The 17,629-nt window shown below is 38.5% G+C and overlaps 1 protein-coding gene across 1 annotated transcript; it reads right to left on the reverse strand.

Annotated features, from left to right (window-relative positions):
• Positions 1 to 1,151: 1,151 nt before the first annotated feature.
• Positions 1,152 to 4,466, reverse strand: LOC116252370 (cytochrome P450 CYP82D47-like). The gene is made up of 2 exons (XM_031626575.1): positions 3,516 to 4,466; positions 1,152 to 2,064 (listed from the first exon to the last, which is right to left on the reverse strand). Exons 1-2 carry the CDS (start codon positions 4,452 to 4,454, stop codon positions 1,456 to 1,458), a joined length of 1,548 nt encoding a protein of 515 aa, XP_031482435.1. The 5' UTR covers positions 4,455 to 4,466; the 3' UTR covers positions 1,152 to 1,455.
• Between the last annotated feature and the right edge of the window lie 13,163 nt (positions 4,467 to 17,629).

Below are 17,629 nucleotides of genomic sequence, written 5' to 3' on the forward strand. Positions count from 1 at the left end.
CGGTCTTCGATTGAAAAAGTACTAAAGGTTAGAACCTCCAGTTGTAGTAGCATCGGTAGTGATATGTAGGAGCTTGCAATGAGGTTTGAACCCATGACCTGCCTTCCCCTTGTGAAAGTCCATCCCAGGTTATCCTAACCCATCGATTTATCAAAACACAGCGCCTATTGACAATGGTGGAGTCAGAAATTTTTTATTGAGAGGCATGCAACAAACAAACCTGAGTCAAGCAGGGAGACAGTTTCTATATCTGCACCTATGACGCACCTATGACCAAGGTCCACTCCTCATTGAAAACCTGCAGCAGGCCTGTGATCGGTCACGGCCTGCTCTACAACCCTTTTCCTTTTGGCAAGTCAACCTCATGAATTAATAACCATACTCTCATTGGTATGGCACAATACAGGCATGTATCATGCAATATGTATCACATAGGTTTGAGAAACTTATATGATATGCTTGCAATACACGATACACTATGTATTGTAGGCGTACTGCCCCATTCGTGTGATACGGGAGCCACATTATATGAGACGGCGGCCGATACGCTCCTATAACATATCTTATGCTAGAGGGACAAAACAGAAAAAAACCTTGTTTTTTCGCTTTTTTTTTTTTTTAACATAGCTTCTCCCTTCCACTTTATAAACATCTTTAAGAGACTGGTTTTCTAAAAAAACCAATCGTACATTCCATTTGAAGTCATTGAAAATAAAAATTTAAAACAAATAACAAAGAAAATGAGGATGAATACGAAGATGATGATGATTATTATTGAAATGATAATCATGATATTTGGTACTTGGCAATAACGAATTATATGGTGTGGACTTGTGATATAATCTAAAACATTTTAAATTTGTGATTGATGCTTATTATGTTATTCTGAATCTATGATTTTTTTTTTTTGAATGTGTTCTTGATATATTATACCTTGTGAATGATGAATCATAAAAATTCTTTATGCGAGACCTACTTTTTTTATATGCAATACACTCTTTCTGATTTTTTTGTTTCTTTACTATTGTTTTTATTTTTTGTATTAAATAATTAATTTTAAGATACTCTTCGCTACATTTATGAATAAAGCGTATAGGTGGGCCTGATCAATACACTTTTCAGTACACCTTTTACAGCATTGTAGGCTCCTATGCTTAAAATAGACTCCATTTTATTTATTCAATTATAAAGAAATTGAAAACAAAGTACATACTAGCTTAGAAGCTTTATTTTTTGCAGACTTTCAAGTAGAGTCCAACGATGTCATACGATCCTTAGAAGTCCATTATGACAGTTTGGCAATCATCGTAACATATTGTTATTGCCTCATAAAACCTGTCCAAAAAAATGGGATAGATTCATAGAACACCTATAATGGTATCTATAAATTTAACTCATTTTTTGAGGGCAAGTTCATGGAGCAACAACAAAATGTTAGTGTTGCCAAACAGCTCATTAGCCATACAATGATTGCGGCAAGCGGGGAGTCAAAAGCACATTCAAGACAGTCCCGGTCCCTAGAGGATTATTTTCATCAAAGAAGGAGTCGGCGAGAAGGAGCTGTAAGTCAAAGCCTTGGAGCAGACGGGCCAGGACAATGTGCTCCATGCTGAGTGCGAATGTGATGCCTGGGCAGATCCTCCGACCCGATCCGAATGGGATAAACTGGAAGTGCTTCCCATGCACGTCCACGTTGCTTCCTAGAAACCGCTCAGGTTGAAACTTGTCCGGGTTGGTCCAAACCTGAGGGTCGTGATGTATCTTCCACAAGTTGACCGCTAGATGAGTGCCAGCTGGAACACGGAACCCACCGACGTGGCAATCCTCTATGGACTCGCGCAGGGCCAGCAGAGGGGTGGGCGGGCCCAACCGTAGGCTTTCCTTGATCACGGCCTGTAAATAGACCAAGTTCTTAATGTCCGACTCGTCTACTGTTCTCTCTTTTCCCACATGGTGATCCAGCTCCTCTTGGACCTTCCTTATGGCATTGGGATGAAGTAGCAAAAAGTAAATGGTTCGGGTCATTGCCGCTGCAGTACTGTCATTTCCTGCAGTCATCATCGACTGCAGAAAGAGAAAGATGAGTACAAGAGTGATATATATAGCTTCAAAACAAGGGCTCTGTAATTAGAGTAAAGAAACCAATTAAGAAAAGCATATAGCCGATCAAAATTCATATTTGAATGCCCAGGAAGTCCATATAGAATCCAAAACTCGATGAATAATTAGTATGTGTACTAGAATAAAATGTGAGGTGGAGAAGTAAAGATATCAACGGAAGCCGGTTCATCCTACTAAACTTACTTTGAACAAGGATTAAATGAATTGTATGCTACGCATGAGGAATGCTCAGGTTTCACGTAGCTTTTGTAAAAATACTAGAATGCGTCCTGATCTACAGCGACATGGTTGGGGACCTGCTTGGGCACAAGCACCTTATAGCATTCAACAAAATTAATACGAGCCCTGCAAAGGCATAACTTCATTACGAGCTATTAGATGCCGATCATCCAACGTATGAATGTTTTGTGGCTGACAAGTCGTGTTTTATTGGAGCAAACACGTTACCTGTTTGAGACGCGCAATTCACCCAATTCTCTGTGCAAGAGTGTGTGTGTGTCTCTCTGTCTCTCTTTATATATATATATATATATATATATATATGACTTTTTTTAAAGTTACCTAACCCTTTAATTAAGACATGATGGATTGTAAATAAAAAAAACAAGAGGAAAAAGTGGGGATATTTTTGTCATTTAATATAAGTTCACACTTTTTTCTCCTTGTTTTTCTCTCAACAATCTATTTGTTTTTGTTTCAGATGAAGGTCTCTGATTATATGGTTGGGTGAATCCAGAAAATCAAAATGGTCATATATATGCATAAGTTAGTATAAACCAAACCACACAAAAACTTGACATATTAAAAATTAATTATTGAAATATTTTTTTATAATCTAACCTCTTAAGAGTGATTTGATTACAAACATATATTAAGTTAGTCATTTTTTTATTTATATAATATTTTTTTTAATAGTAAAAAGTGAGCAGCTCTGATAACATCAAAGTTTTGAGAGAATAAAGATCAATTATTTTTACAAAAAATGACTCGAAATAAAACATGATTTATAGTACATTAGTGTTCATAAACACATTAAAAGGTCCACATTTTCTTTATAACTTTTCTTAACATGAATAGGTTGGTTTTTATCCTTCACCCAAGTGTGTATATATATATATATATATATATATACATATCAAAGTTGAATGCTAAATCATTGTTTATATAATATATCTGCATAGATATGATGTTAAGAATGTTTTGATAAGGAACATATACTAAGTTAGTCAGCTTTTCAGTTTAACTTGTTTCTATAATAATATTTTCTTTCAGTTTAACATGTTTCTGTAGTAATAATAATAAAAATGGATGGCATCTATGGTACCAAATTTTTAATAGTGGAAAAATCAATGCTTTTCCATAAAACAAACTCTCAAAATAGGATTCAATTTTACCGTGACAACGGACTTGATTGCCCGATTTGCTCCTTCATCCTCCTTGTAATGAGATAGCAACACGTCAATGAAGTCATGACCATTGTAGTCGGAGGTGGACTTCCTTCTCTGGCGATGTTCCTCCACACACCGACCAAGGAATGCGTCCAGCTCCCCAGCCACCCTTTTCATGGTGCGAATCCACCCTTTGATGTCAAGCACTTCAAGGAATGGGAAAAAGTCCGACGCCACAAACACGGTAAAGAGTCTCACCGCCTCCCTGCTGCGATGGGCAAATGCACGTGCCTTGTCGTCGTCGCCGCCTCGGCCTATGGCATAGTCCTTACCGGCCACGGTCCGAGCCACCACATTGAACGTGAGGTCCTCGAGCAACTTCCTCATATCCACCTTCACCGGCTGTTGCTCATTGGCGAGCCACAACCTATAGACCTCACTGACTTGTGCATTGATCTCGGATGTGCGCACATCTGCGAAAGATCTAATCCGCCGGTTGGAGAGCACCTCCTCCACAGCTATCTTTCTCATCTCACGCCAGTGATCTCCATACGGAGCAAAAGGAAACATGTAGCCGTCGTCTGCCAAGTGCTTGGCAGCGGCGCAGAGCGGCCGGTTGCTGAAGTTGAGGTCATTGGTGGTGAAGCACTCCTTGGCCATCTGCCAGCTGCTCACAACTAGCATTCGGCGAAAGCCCAGTTGGAGCATCAGGACAGGGCCATACTCTTCATGCCAGCGTGAAAAGGTCTCCTTCAGTACTTGAGACTTGGAGGAGAGCAGGTGCATATGGCCGACAACCGGCAACCATCCTGCTGGCATGGGGGGCAAAGTTGCAGCGCCTTTTCTCTTCATGAACTTGGACCGGAGCTTAAGGAGGAACATGAACAAGAAGCCGGTGGCGATCAGGAGGGTTGTCATCTCAACTAAGCCAAATAGGAAGGCCATGTTGCTCGATTTCGATGCTTATGACGGAGGCCTGGTGCAGCTATATATATAATTCTCGAGCTCCATAGCATTTACTGAGGTCTTCATCAAAGCATAGTGCCCAAACTTGGCCCATGAATTTGACTCGTAACACTACCAATTAAATGTGTCATGAACTAATGTCAATGTGGCGGCATGTTTATATACAGTATATAAATGGTATCCCATGTATCTAGCTCCAAGACTTTAAAAAGTAAGAAACCGGTCTCATTGTCAAGGGACCCTTGTAAATTTCTGTAACTAAAAGTCCAAAAGTTTATTGTTTTTAGTTCATTTGAATGATCAAAATTTCTTAAATAAGAATAATGTTTATGATTTGATAAGGGCGTGTGACGCTTTCTTTATTATTCGTACCAAAACATGTGAAAAAGAAGTCACCTTTCATCCTTTCTGTTCCATTTTACTCTATAGCCAAATGAGTACTTGCCACAGAGTGCGTACTGCATGTTTACGTAATCTGTAACACATTGGCATGCTAAAATATGGTGTACGCTAAACATAAACAAACTAGAACAGACCAATACGAGACACTATATGGATGAGCAAAATGATTGTGGGAAATGGATCCGACATTTTCAAACCTGGCTATTGGTCTTATTTAATTTGCAAGCTTTAACTTTTCACTCGTTTTGGGGATACAGGCCTTACTTTTGCATACGAATATTGCCAGAAGTAGATCCAAAGTTAAATCAAGCTATAAAAAATAACTGCCCCTCCCCCTAGACAATTTGATTATCAGGTTTTGCTATCAAAAAATGATGAAATATTTCTTTCTCATGTACATATGTACATCCACATGATATCATTTAATCTTCAACATTGTTGGGTTGTCATCCCTAGGACTGATCTTTTGGAGGCTGTTTAGCACCAGCATCAAATCATTACTGTCTAGTGAAACTGTTTAAAAATTGGAGCGGATTCATGAAACCTTGTAACATAATGTTCAATGGATCTATATCCCAAATTTTGAGGTAGAATCACTGAACCATATCAACCTGCTATAGATGCCGAGAAAAATATCAACAGGAGTGTGGAAGTAACCAGTTTTGAGAAAAGTCCATTAGCATGTCCTCCCAAGCTGGTTATGCAGTTTTTTGTGAGTCCAAATAGAACTAAAAAAAAGTGAAAAAGACTGAAAAAGGCATTGCTTTTTAACTGATTATCAAAATGCCATCCTTTTCCTTTTGGCGTATATACAACTCACTCTTTGACTCTCCACCCATTTAAGCAAATATGTACGTCCTAATTAAGAGGAAGTTGCCTACTAGGGTAATGAAGCACCTTCCAAAGTCAACTTCTAAAGTCCACCTTTGTTTGATTGTGGTCCAGATTTTTTGAAAAAGATGGATTTGCACTCCACTTCTAGTATGGTGGAATTAAATTTGCCATTGTGTGATTTTGTAGGAAAATATTAACAGGGGTTTATTTCTGGTGTTCGGTGCAATAATTGTGGATTGGTGAGGAAATAAATGTGGTCGGATTTTCTGAAAAAGATGGATTTGAATTCCATTTCATTTCTAGTACAATGGAATGCGTTGCAACCAAACCAGCCCTTAGTGCCATGATAACTAGTGGTGCACATGAGCCTGAGCCTAGTCGAGCTCAAGCTCGCTGCTCCACATGGCTTGAAAAACTCGAGATAGAACTTGACTCAAACTCCAGGTGAGCTCAACAAAACAAACTCGATCTTGATTCCACGATACAATGTCCAGCTCGAAGTCGTCACGTTTAAGTCATTCTGGTTGAGCATGTCTCGTTTCTTTTCACTCATTTAACTCAATTAACTCACTAAGTTGTTACTTGTTCAACTATTTTTCATTATACTTAATGCATTATGTAATAGAGTCGAGTCTAGTCAAGTTGATTCTTACAAGTTGAACTCGACTTTTTAACATTTTGAGCATACATTTGAACTCAAAATCGTCTCGCTTATAAGCCAGTCGAGTTCGAGTTGAATTTTGACGAGCGATTTTCTAGTTGAGCTCGAGCTGACTCAACTAAATTGTGCAGCCCTAATGACAACACTTGAAAATGTTAATGGTTGAATGGACTCGTCGCTACCGTCTCACAGGCTCAGCCTGAAAATGGCAAGCAATAGATTAGCCAACATCAAGGAAGGAAATCCGGGTTGGCCATAACCAAAGGGATTGACAGAAAATCATATTTTCTTTGCTTCGTGGCTTATGTGTCATGAACTAATGTCAAAGTGGCGGTCTGTTTAGATAGTATTCTATGAATCTACAGACTTTCAAAAGTAAGAAACCGGTCCTCCTCCCGCTGCCCAACAGCCGCTGCACTCCTCTTGCAAGTAGCCACTGCCAGATAGAGGAGGGTGGTGGCAGTTGGCTGGTCGAATGAGGCCATGTAGTCCGGTGAAGAACCATAAGAAAAATTGAACCCAGCTTGCCCCTCTGTCCCCTGTCATGGCATCCGGCCACTGTTCGATGGCTGCCATCCTTTTCTTGCCCGCCTGTAACAAGGCAGTTGGAGGGCCTGGACGCTGATATAGGGAAGGAGGCTGGGGTCAATTGGGATTAAGGATGGGCATTAGGCCAGGTACTCGATGGCACCTAGCACCTGGCCCGACTCAAGCCTGGGCCGGGTCCTAAAATTTGGCACTGGGTTGGGATGAGTGGCAGACCGGCTAGAGCCCGACTCCTTCTACTCCTTATTGGGCTGGACCTGCTCGATGCCTAAACTTAATCAGTTAAGGGGAAGAGTTGATTGGAAGAGAGAAAGGAAAAAAATAGTGAACCACCATTAGGGCTGTCCACTAAATAGAAATAGGGCTGTCCACTAAATAGAAACATATCCTTCACTTGCGCTCTCCCTCTCTCTCTCTCTCTCTATATATATATATATCTATCTATCTATCTATCTATCTATCTATATTTTAGTTATCTATCTATATATCTATCTATATATATATTTTACATCATAAACTGTGCTAATATTCATGTGAATGGGATTTTTTAGTTACATATTTAATATTTATTCAGACAACGACATTTGCTACACAACAACATAAAATAAAATTCCCTTTATATATACATATATATAACATAGAAAGAAAGAGAGGGGAGAGAATAATTGGTACATCCCAGACCACTAAATCAGGGACAAAAACTACATGGGCCACTCAAAATCAAATGCTAAAACACTTTTTTGTATAGTCTAACTGCATAGACATGACCTTAAGGATGTTATGTTTTGATCGGAAACATACACTAAGCCATTTTTTCAGTTTAACATGTAGCAATCGTATTTGTTTCGGTATGTATGCGCTTCAGGCACTTGAACCCACCTGGTTAACATCTAGACAAATAGAAGCAGGGTGCGGCGCAATGACACGTTATGCCTATAAGTACGTATATTCCCCGAAAACCCATTACACTAAGACCGTCTATGATATCAAATATTTAATAGTGGAAGAGTCATGTTTTTCTTTAAACCAAACTGGCAAAATGGGATTCAATGTTTCTGTGACACCGGATTTATTTGCCGGCCTTTATCCTTCTTGAAATGAGAAAGTGGTGCGTTAATAAAGTCACGACTGCTGTGGTCGGAGGTGGGCTTCCTTCTCTGGCGATGTTCCTCCACCGCCAAGGAAGACGTCCAACTCCCAGGTGACCCCTTTCATGCTGACGATCCATCTTTTAAGTCAGCAGTCCAACACAAGAGTTTCACTGCCTAACGGGAAAAAGTCCAACACAAGAGTTCCACTGCCTCCCGGCTGCACCCGTCTATTGTCACAAAAAACGCTGTTTTTTTAAAAAAAATGCGTATTTAACGCCAAAAATAGTTTTGCTGTATAATACCCATATTATTCCCATTTTTTAAAAAAAAAACGTCAAAAAACAAAAAATGCGTATAATACCCGTTTAATACCCGTATAATACCCGTTTTTTGCCGTTATTTTCCCGTTTTTTGTCGTTTTTTTATTAATTATTAATTTTTATAATTTTTAAGATGTATTAAATGTTTATTTTTTTTAAAAAATTTGCCGAACTTTTCCCGTTTTATTCCCGATATATAAAGCTTTGCCGTATTATACCCGTTTTTTTTCTCGCCGTTTAATACCCGTCCTCATTTTTTGTGACAATAATTTAATTACAGTGTTCTATAATTCTAGCTCAAAGACTTTGAAATGTCAGAACACCACAATGGGTACATCCAACTCATGCTAGTTGAAAGCCATGGTGGCAGCCGTAGTTTTGGTCCTCTGGCACTACCGACACCTATTCAAGAGGAGTTATACTTTTGGACTTGAGTGGTTGAGGGAGGAACATGGTAGTTGAAAGCCAAGATGAAAGCAGTTCTGCCCCCCTGGTTCCGCCCCTATGAACACCTATCCAAGAGGAGTAAAACTTTTGGAGTCCAGTAGTTGAGGAAGGAAACGTCGTGGTCGAGTTGTGGGTGTGCGCCCAACAAATATAGACTCAACAAAAACAAGAAGGTGGGTGATGGCACGTTAGATGTTTTTTTTTTTTTTTTTACAAGGATATAAACATATGAGACTTTTCTATAATTCTATTTTCATCCTTCTAAAATCTATATTTTTACTTTACTAAGGGTATTTTGGCCTTTAAACACTCCTGTGCATGTGTAGGGGTGTAGATGTAACCAGTTTGGGGAAAAGTCCACTAGCATAACTCTCCACCTATTTAAGCAAATATGTACGTACTAATTAAGACGAAAGTGCCCACTAGCGTATTCGAATAAGTGAAGAAGGGATTTCAATGCTCCTTCCCAAGTCAACCATTGCAAGGATTTATCTCTGGTGTTCAACTCAATAATTGTGGACGGGTGAGAAAATAAATGTAGTTCAGAGTTTTTGAATAAGATGGATTTGGGTTCCACTTCTGGTATAGTGGAATTAAATTCTGCCATTCTGTGATTTTGTAGAAAACAATGACAGGGCTTTATTTTTGATGTTCGAAGCACTGATTGTGGATTGGTGAGAAAATAAATGTGGTTGAGATTTTTTTGGAAAAGATGGAGTTGAATTCCATTTCTAGTACAGTGGAATGCAGTGCAATCAAAGGAGCCCATGGTGCCATGATAACTAGGGATGCACATGTGCATAATCGAGCTAGAATTGGGCCAGTTTGAGCTTGACTCAGCTTAGAAAACTTAAGCTCGAACTTGACTCAAACTCAAGTTGAGCTCGACAGAACAAGCTTGAACTCGACTCCACGGTACAACATCAAGCTCAAACTTGACTCGTTTAACTTGTTTAAGTTAAGCATATCTTGTTCATTTTAATTCGTTTAGTTTCTACTTGTGTAACTATTTTCTCATTATAATTTAATATTCAATGTATAGTTGAGCTGAATCGAGTTCTTACAACTCGAACTTGACTTGTATAACATTTCAAGCATGCATTTGAACTCAATTCGAAGTCGAGTATTGACGAGCTGGATCTGGCTTGACTCGTTGTGCAGCTGATAACTCTTGAAAATGTTAATGGTTGAGTGGACTAATCACTACCATCTAGGCTCAGCAAGAAAAAAACAAGCAATAGATTGGCCAACAACAAGGAACAAAATCAGGGCTGGGTCACAACCAAATGGAATTGACAGAATATAGCATTTTCTTTGCCTGTTTGCTTATATATAGCACAAATCATCTTTTCATGATAGAGCATTTGTTGTTCTTGAAATTAATTTTGTACCATACTTAAAAGAGTTAAGTTTGATACAATATCAGGATTATCTTTTGTTTTGATTTTGAGACGTCTTGGAATATGATTTGGGCATATCAAGTTGGATTAATTGTTCGATTTTGCTTGTATTTTAGTCAAAATAGTAAATAGTATATAGTTGATGAGCTAGCTAGAATTATGAAATGTTTACTAAGAGAGCAATTGATACTTGTTTGCTTTAGAAGGAGTGCGTACACAACAACTAGCTAGTTGCATCCAGGCCATCCTTGGATTGAACAAGCTAGAAAGTTTAGTTACTTGCATTCCGTATCTTTAGATTTCAACCGTTGCTATTGTTCCTTCTAAATGAACTTACATCAAATCCAGACGACTTTTTCTGCGCTTGGGAGAAGTGGACCCCAATTCGAGCTGGAGACAAATTGTCTTCCCAATCGACAGACGACTTTGCCTCTTCATCCCAAGATGTGCCCGTGAATAGGGGTGGGCATCCCGCCGGCCCGATCCGGCACGTTGGGCCGGTTCGGTCCATTTGAAATTAAAAAATAATTTTTTATTATAAAATAATTTTTAAAATATAAAATATATTTAATAATAATAAATATATATATATATTTTAAAAAAAAATAAAAAATAAATTTTTAATGTAATACTGGGCCGGCCCGCAGAACCGACCCATTGATTTTATCAAATCTAACCGATTTGCAAATGCGTCATTGCCGAAAGTCATATGTACTAAACATAAACAAACTAAAACAACTGTAACCAGAATACTTCATCCATTGACAATAGTGGGGACAGAAATTTCTGATTGAAGGGCATGCAACAAGCAAATCTGCGGATTTGGATAGGATATCCAACCTAACTGTTAAAAAAAAGATAGATATTGAAAAAAAAAATTAATATCCGATTAAGAAAAAAATCAGATTTAGATTTATGAAATGACATTCTATTGGATTCAAACATATATAAATATTCGATCAGATTTGGATTCGGATGTACATAAATATCTGATTAGATTCAGGTCCGAGTTTGGATTGGTTTTATTTTAATCATATATCCTAGATCTATTGCTCTTACATAACCAAAACACGCCAAATTCGGTTCAAAATTCATATATTCAGATTCATATATGAATGTAAAAATCAGATTCGGAACTTGGATTTGGATTCCAAGATGACTTCTCATTGTTCATATTTGAATATGAATTCAAATCCAACTGCACAAACATCCGACAAAACATATATAGTTGAAGTCGAATACAATCCATTGAAATATGTAAAATGGAAAGCCCGTACTGAGCCACTGCCTGCTTTGCAACCCTTTTCCCTTAGGCCAGTCAGCCTCATGAATTAATAACCATGCTCCTTTGCAATTATCCCAAAATTTTCTAAAAGATTGCGTTATTTTACCCAAGCGCAAAACCCAAATTTAAACGCAAGATTCAAATTTAAGATCCAACTTTCAGATCCAAAACACAATTTTAGATCCGAATTGATCATTTGAAGCTCAAAATGCAAAATCGAGTTCAAAACGACAAAGTCTGGTGCTATAAGCGTCGCGCGCGCGTGCACAGACCTCTCCCTATTTTATGCTTCATCCTCGCACCAAAATATGTTTTGAAACTTGAAATAAAGCCGACCACTCTTTTAAAGCAAACAAAAAATCAATTTTTTTTTTTAAAAAGAAGATTTTATGCTCATTTTATCTTTTTTTTTGTTTCATTTCATATTATTTCAAAAAATAAAAAAAAGAGCCTTCGATGCCGAAATCGCTGGTCTCGGATATCTTCGCCTTGGAATTTGCAAATAAATTCTGTCAGTCAAACATATTAATATATAATCTGCTACTCACACACTGTCATGGATGCTGGTACAACAAAGTTTAGGGACAGACTGAATGACGTGTGAGAGGTGTGGGTTATCGCCGTTATTGTGCGTCCGCCTCGACTTTGAATTCTCAGTTTCATCGGCATTGGTACCGCCACATCTTGGTGGGCTATAGTCCTGAGGGCATACTACCACGGCCCTTTGAGATTTGGGGCTGGGGTTCCCTTAGGTTCCCGTGGCGTGCAATCGCGCGACCTTGCGACCACGATTTCGCGTAATGCGACCGCGGTGCTGCACGTGGCAGCGCATTGCGCTCTCCCGCACGCACCTTACCGAAGCACCAAGGCACTGTTGCGCCTGGCACGCAACAGCGCCCGACCGGGGCCTGCAACAGTGCAGGCCGCCCTTTGTTTTCCTGTGAAAACCGCCCCTTGGGGGGCAGTTTTGGCTTCTTTGGGTGGGCAATAGCCTTGCCCACACCTCAAAAGGGTGTTTGCAGGGCTAATGACCCATCCCCCTTTAGTGAAAACCTATTTTTCTAAAAATTTAAAAATAATTCAAATTTTTTTGAAACTCGAATGAAAAAGTTGAGAAATTCAAAAAAATTCAAATTTTGAGTTTTGGCTCCAAAACTCTCTATAAATACTCCCACAATTCTTCCTCTTGAGCATGGGCTAACCCTTGGAAGATTTCTAATGCTTAGATTTGCTTATCTTTTCATTTTTCTCTTTTTTCATTCTCATTTTTCTTTTTCTTCTTCAACTTGACGCAAGCTACAACTCTTCAAAAGATGGAAGTGATATTTCATTTTATGCTTCCATCATGTTATCTCATTTCTTGAAAATAGTCTTGCCTTGTTTTCCTTCTTTCTCTTCTCATGGCCAAAGGAGATAACTCTCACTCTCGATTTTAGAGTCAGGAGGCTATGCTCAAGTACATCGGGAGCATGAAAAGATGATATTATCTTTCATTTCCATGCTTGAGTCTTGTTATTTCATTTCTTGAATACAGTCTTGCCTTGCTTCCCCTCTTTTTCTCTTCCTCTCCTCATGGCCAAAGGAGATAACTCTCACTCTCTATTTTAGAGTCAAGAGGCTATGCTCAAGTGCATCGAGAGCATGAGAAGATGAGATGAACTTTCATCATGCTTGAGTCATGTTATTTCATTTCTTGAAAATAGTCTTGCCTTGCTTCCTCTCTTTTTTCTCTTCCTCATTTCTCTATGGCTAAATGACAATCTCTATTTTAGAGTCAAGAGGCTATGTTCAAATGCACCGAGAGCATGAGAAGATATTTTTTTTCGAAGTTGAATCATGCTTTCCCTCTTAGTTGAATCTCTCTCTCTCTTTTTCCTTCATTTTCACAATGTTCCATATTTGTCTCTTTCCCTTTTAAATCTTTGATTTTATGATTTTCAAGATATTTTTCTTTCTCTCTTTATCTATATCTCTCATGGGATCAAGTCTTTCATCTTTTCCCATTCTTTCAATATTTTTCTCTTATAATTTAAGATTTTAATTTTTCATTTGTCGACTTCATCAAGACCACAAATCAAGTAATGACCTAATATTAGATTCATGATTGACGGTATACAACCCCAATCTATTTTCAAAATTTTTTTCTTTTTATATATGATAGTTATCAAAACAAAAAACTTAGATGTATGCTATGGTAAGAATGTTTCTAGATGAATGTTGTGGTAGGAATGTTCAATTCTCTTTCAATTATATATGTTTCATTCTCCTTTAATCATATAGGATCAATGCATTCATGCATTCACAATCACTTAATATCACTTATGAGGACAATCACTCTCTAAAAGATCTTAAGCAACATGCGATGGAGCTCATAACTAGGTGGTAACCAAATTAGAGCAAAATCTCAAACTTACTTAAGGTCTTAAGAGAACACTAAAATGATTTCAAAATGAATTCTCAAGCTTTTCAAATGATATTTACAAAGATTTTTCAATTTTAGCATTCGCTAAAATATTTCACATTCTCAAGTGATTCTTCAAGAACCTCTTCAAAAGTTTGAAACATCAAACTTTCAATATTTTTTTACACCGCTTATAGAATAAAAATAGATGTTTTAAAGTTAAAACAAAATGCATCAATGATAAACATAGCCCTTGGGTTGATTACCCTTGGTAAAGACACCGAGAACGGTTGATCCTCGTACCGACGGACGAGTCCCTTTCTTTCCTATTTCAAAACAAAACCCCATTTTTCTGGAGCACTCCAAAACCAACCAAAGAAATTTTGGGATGCAAACATCCTTCTATTGTTAAACTAAACTCCCTTTGACATGCTCAATCATGAAGAATTTAAAAACAAAGTACTTAATAACTCAGATTCTTTACTTACTACTTGAATTTGCAAGCTTAGTCGAATGATGCCTTGGTTCTTACAAGTCCATTACCCATGCAATGCTCACGGCAGGCGTTGAGTCAATAGCACATTCAAGACATGAAAGAAGTCGGCCAGAAGGAGAAGTGTACTAAGCAGATTACGAATGACATGCCTGGGCACATCCTCCGACTCGGTTCGCATGGGAGCAGCTAGAAGTGCTGCCCCTGCTCATCCACATTGCTTCCTAGAAACCAATCGGGTCCAAACTCATCCGGGTCTGCTCAAAATCCAAGGGTAGTGATGTAACTTCCATAGGTTGACCATTAGCTGAGTGCCAGCTGGAGCTTGGTGGCTGCCGATGTGGCAATCTTCGATGGACTCGAACCTGGTTATGTGTGCTATATTGGTGCATGAATTTTCATGCGCTAGTATGGTTGATGATTAAAATACCTTTAGTTCACACTGAAAAAAGAAAATGCTTTTTGTAAAGAAAAAAATGAAAACGAAAAAAAGTAAAATGACCGTAGAAGATTTTTTTTTTAACAAATTACTAAAATGTCTTTCCCTCCTTTACTGCATACCATGCACATGGTGCACATAGCTTTCTCTCCTATGGACTCACATAGGGTCAGAAGAGGCGCAGGCAGACCAGGCAGACCCAAATGTAGGCTTTTCCTTGATGGCAGCCTGTAATAGACTAAGTTCTTGAGGTCCGGCGCATCCATGGTTCTCTCCTTGCCCACACGCCCACATGGTGATCCTGTTCTCTCCTTCTTCAGCGCATTTAGATGAAGTAGCAGCAAACCAACTGAAAAAAAAATTATAGATAGATCAAATTCAAATTTGAATAGGCCGTGAAGTCCTAATCGAATCTAAACTTGATGAATTAGTTTGCGTTGTAAAAAGGAATATAAAAAGGAAGAAGGGCATGGTTTAACATGGTTCAGTCTAATGATGACTTACGTCCACTAATAAAGAGCACTAGCTTCTTGCTCTGTTTTGTATGTTTTTATTTCTTTCTCTAGCTCCAGTATTTATACATAGAGAGACATTAATTTTACAACGATTTTTTCCATGATTCTCTCTTGGATAAAGAGAATCAATTAGATTTTCCTCATTTGTGCTGAGTTGGTTGCTGCCTTGATCTTCTCCTTGATTAGCGAGAGATCCTACTCTGATCTTCTTTCCTTGATTGATTTTATCTACACTAGTTGGCATACTTTGACCTTATCTCTTCTGTCATTATCGGCTTTGCTAACAGCCCCCCTCAAGCTAATGGTGGATGCTACCAATGGAATCTTGTTGAGCATGTGAGAAAATTGTTGTCATCCCAATAGTTTAGTGAAAACATTGCAATCTGATTCTTGGAGGAGATATACTTGACATCAAGTTCCCCACTAGCTATCTTTTCTCTCACAAAATGTATGTCGATTTCAAAATGTTTGCAATGACTGTGGTAAACAAGATGAGCTGCAAGATGAGAAGCTCCTATATTGTCACACCATAGTTTGGCGTTGGCTCCTTCCTTAATGCCTAGTTCTTGCAGCAAAAATTTTATCCACATTATTTCAACAGTGGCATTGGCCAGTGACCTATATTCAGCTTCAGTACTGGATCCGGAAACAACACTTTGCTTCTTCAACCGGTCAGCCCAATCGGTGATATCTGGCCAGCCAGTCCAATCGACATCACTATAAGCTGAGTTCGATAGAGAAGTACAAGGTTGAATGATTAGCTCATGTGATATGGTGGGCTTTAAGTATCTAAGGATTTTTTTACTGCATTCCAATGCTCTTTTATTGGTTGATGCATGTATTGGCATACTCTATTGACAAAGTATGTTAAATCTGGTCTTGTCATGGTGGCATACTAGGCATACTGAAGTGCATCGACTACACTCTTATAGAGAGTGGGACCATAGAAGCTGGGACCTTGATTAGCACCGAGAGGAAGACGTGCCATTGGAGTAGCAACCAGTTTGACTCCCAAGATGTTTGTCTTCTTGAGCAGGTCATAGATATATTTTTGTTGAGAAAGTTTTAGACCTTGCTTTGAAAATTTTGCTTCTATACCCAAAGAAATGAAGTTGGCCAAAGCTCTTGATGGTGAATTCCTATCTAAATCTCTAAATAACACTATGAATTTGATTACTGCTGCTTTCAGTAATGATTATGTCATCAACATAATATAACATACTGCTTGTTCCTATAAATAAAAAGTGAAGTGTCAGTTTTGGCACTAATACATCCCAATTGAAAGAGAAAATCGTACAATCGAGCAAACCAAGCACGAGGCACCTGTTTCAATCCATAGAAAGCCTTTTCAAGCCTGCAAACACAGTTAGGTGATCTTGTGTCCTCAAACCCAGGATGTTGAGCCACGTATACTTCTTCTGAAAGATGTCCTTGGTTTGCTCGATTGAGCGATTTTCTCTTTCAATTGGGATATATTAGTGCCAAAACTGACACTTCACTTTTTATTTATAGGAACAAGCAGTATGTTATATTATGTTGATGACATAATCATTACTGAAAGCAGCAACAATCAAAATCATAGTGTTATTTAAAGATTTAGATAGGAATTCACCATCAAGAGCTTTGGCCAACTTCATTTCTTTGGGTATAGAAGCAAAATTTTCAAAGCAAGGTCTAAAACTTTCTCAACAAAAATATATCTATGACCTGCTCAGGAAGACAAACATCTTGGAGCCAAACTGGTTGCTACTCCAATGGCACGTCTTCCTCTCGGTGCTAATCAAGGTCCCAGCTTCTATGGTCCCACTCTCTATAAGAGTGTAGTCGATGCACTTCAGTATGCCTAGTATGCCACCATGGCAAGACCAGATTTAACATACTTTGTCAATAGAGTATGCCAATACATGCATCAACCAATAAAAGAGCATTGGAATGCAGTAAAAAAATCCTTAGATACTTAAAGCCCACCATATCACATGAGCTAATCATTCAACCTTGTACTTCTCTATCGATCTCAGCTTATAGTGATGTCGATTGGACTGGCTGGCCAGATATCACCGATTGGGCTGACCGGTTGAAGAAGCAAAGTGTTGTTTCCGGATCCAGTACTGAAGCTGAATATAGGTCACCGGCCAATGCCACTGTTGAAATAATGTGGATCAAATTTTTGCTGCAAGAACTAGTCATTGGCAGTATGATAACTAGAAGTTCAAAACGTCCCACGACATGTCTAAAAACATTTGGAACCAGTCTTCATGTGTTGTTTGTCATGAGGGCATTATGTTCTTTTTTCATTGCTGCTCTCCAATGCTCATTTGCA

This window comes from Nymphaea colorata, chromosome 4, assembly GCF_008831285.2.
Source record: "Nymphaea colorata isolate Beijing-Zhang1983 chromosome 4, ASM883128v2, whole genome shotgun sequence".
Classification (NCBI taxonomy): domain Eukaryota; kingdom Viridiplantae; phylum Streptophyta; class Magnoliopsida; order Nymphaeales; family Nymphaeaceae; genus Nymphaea; species Nymphaea colorata.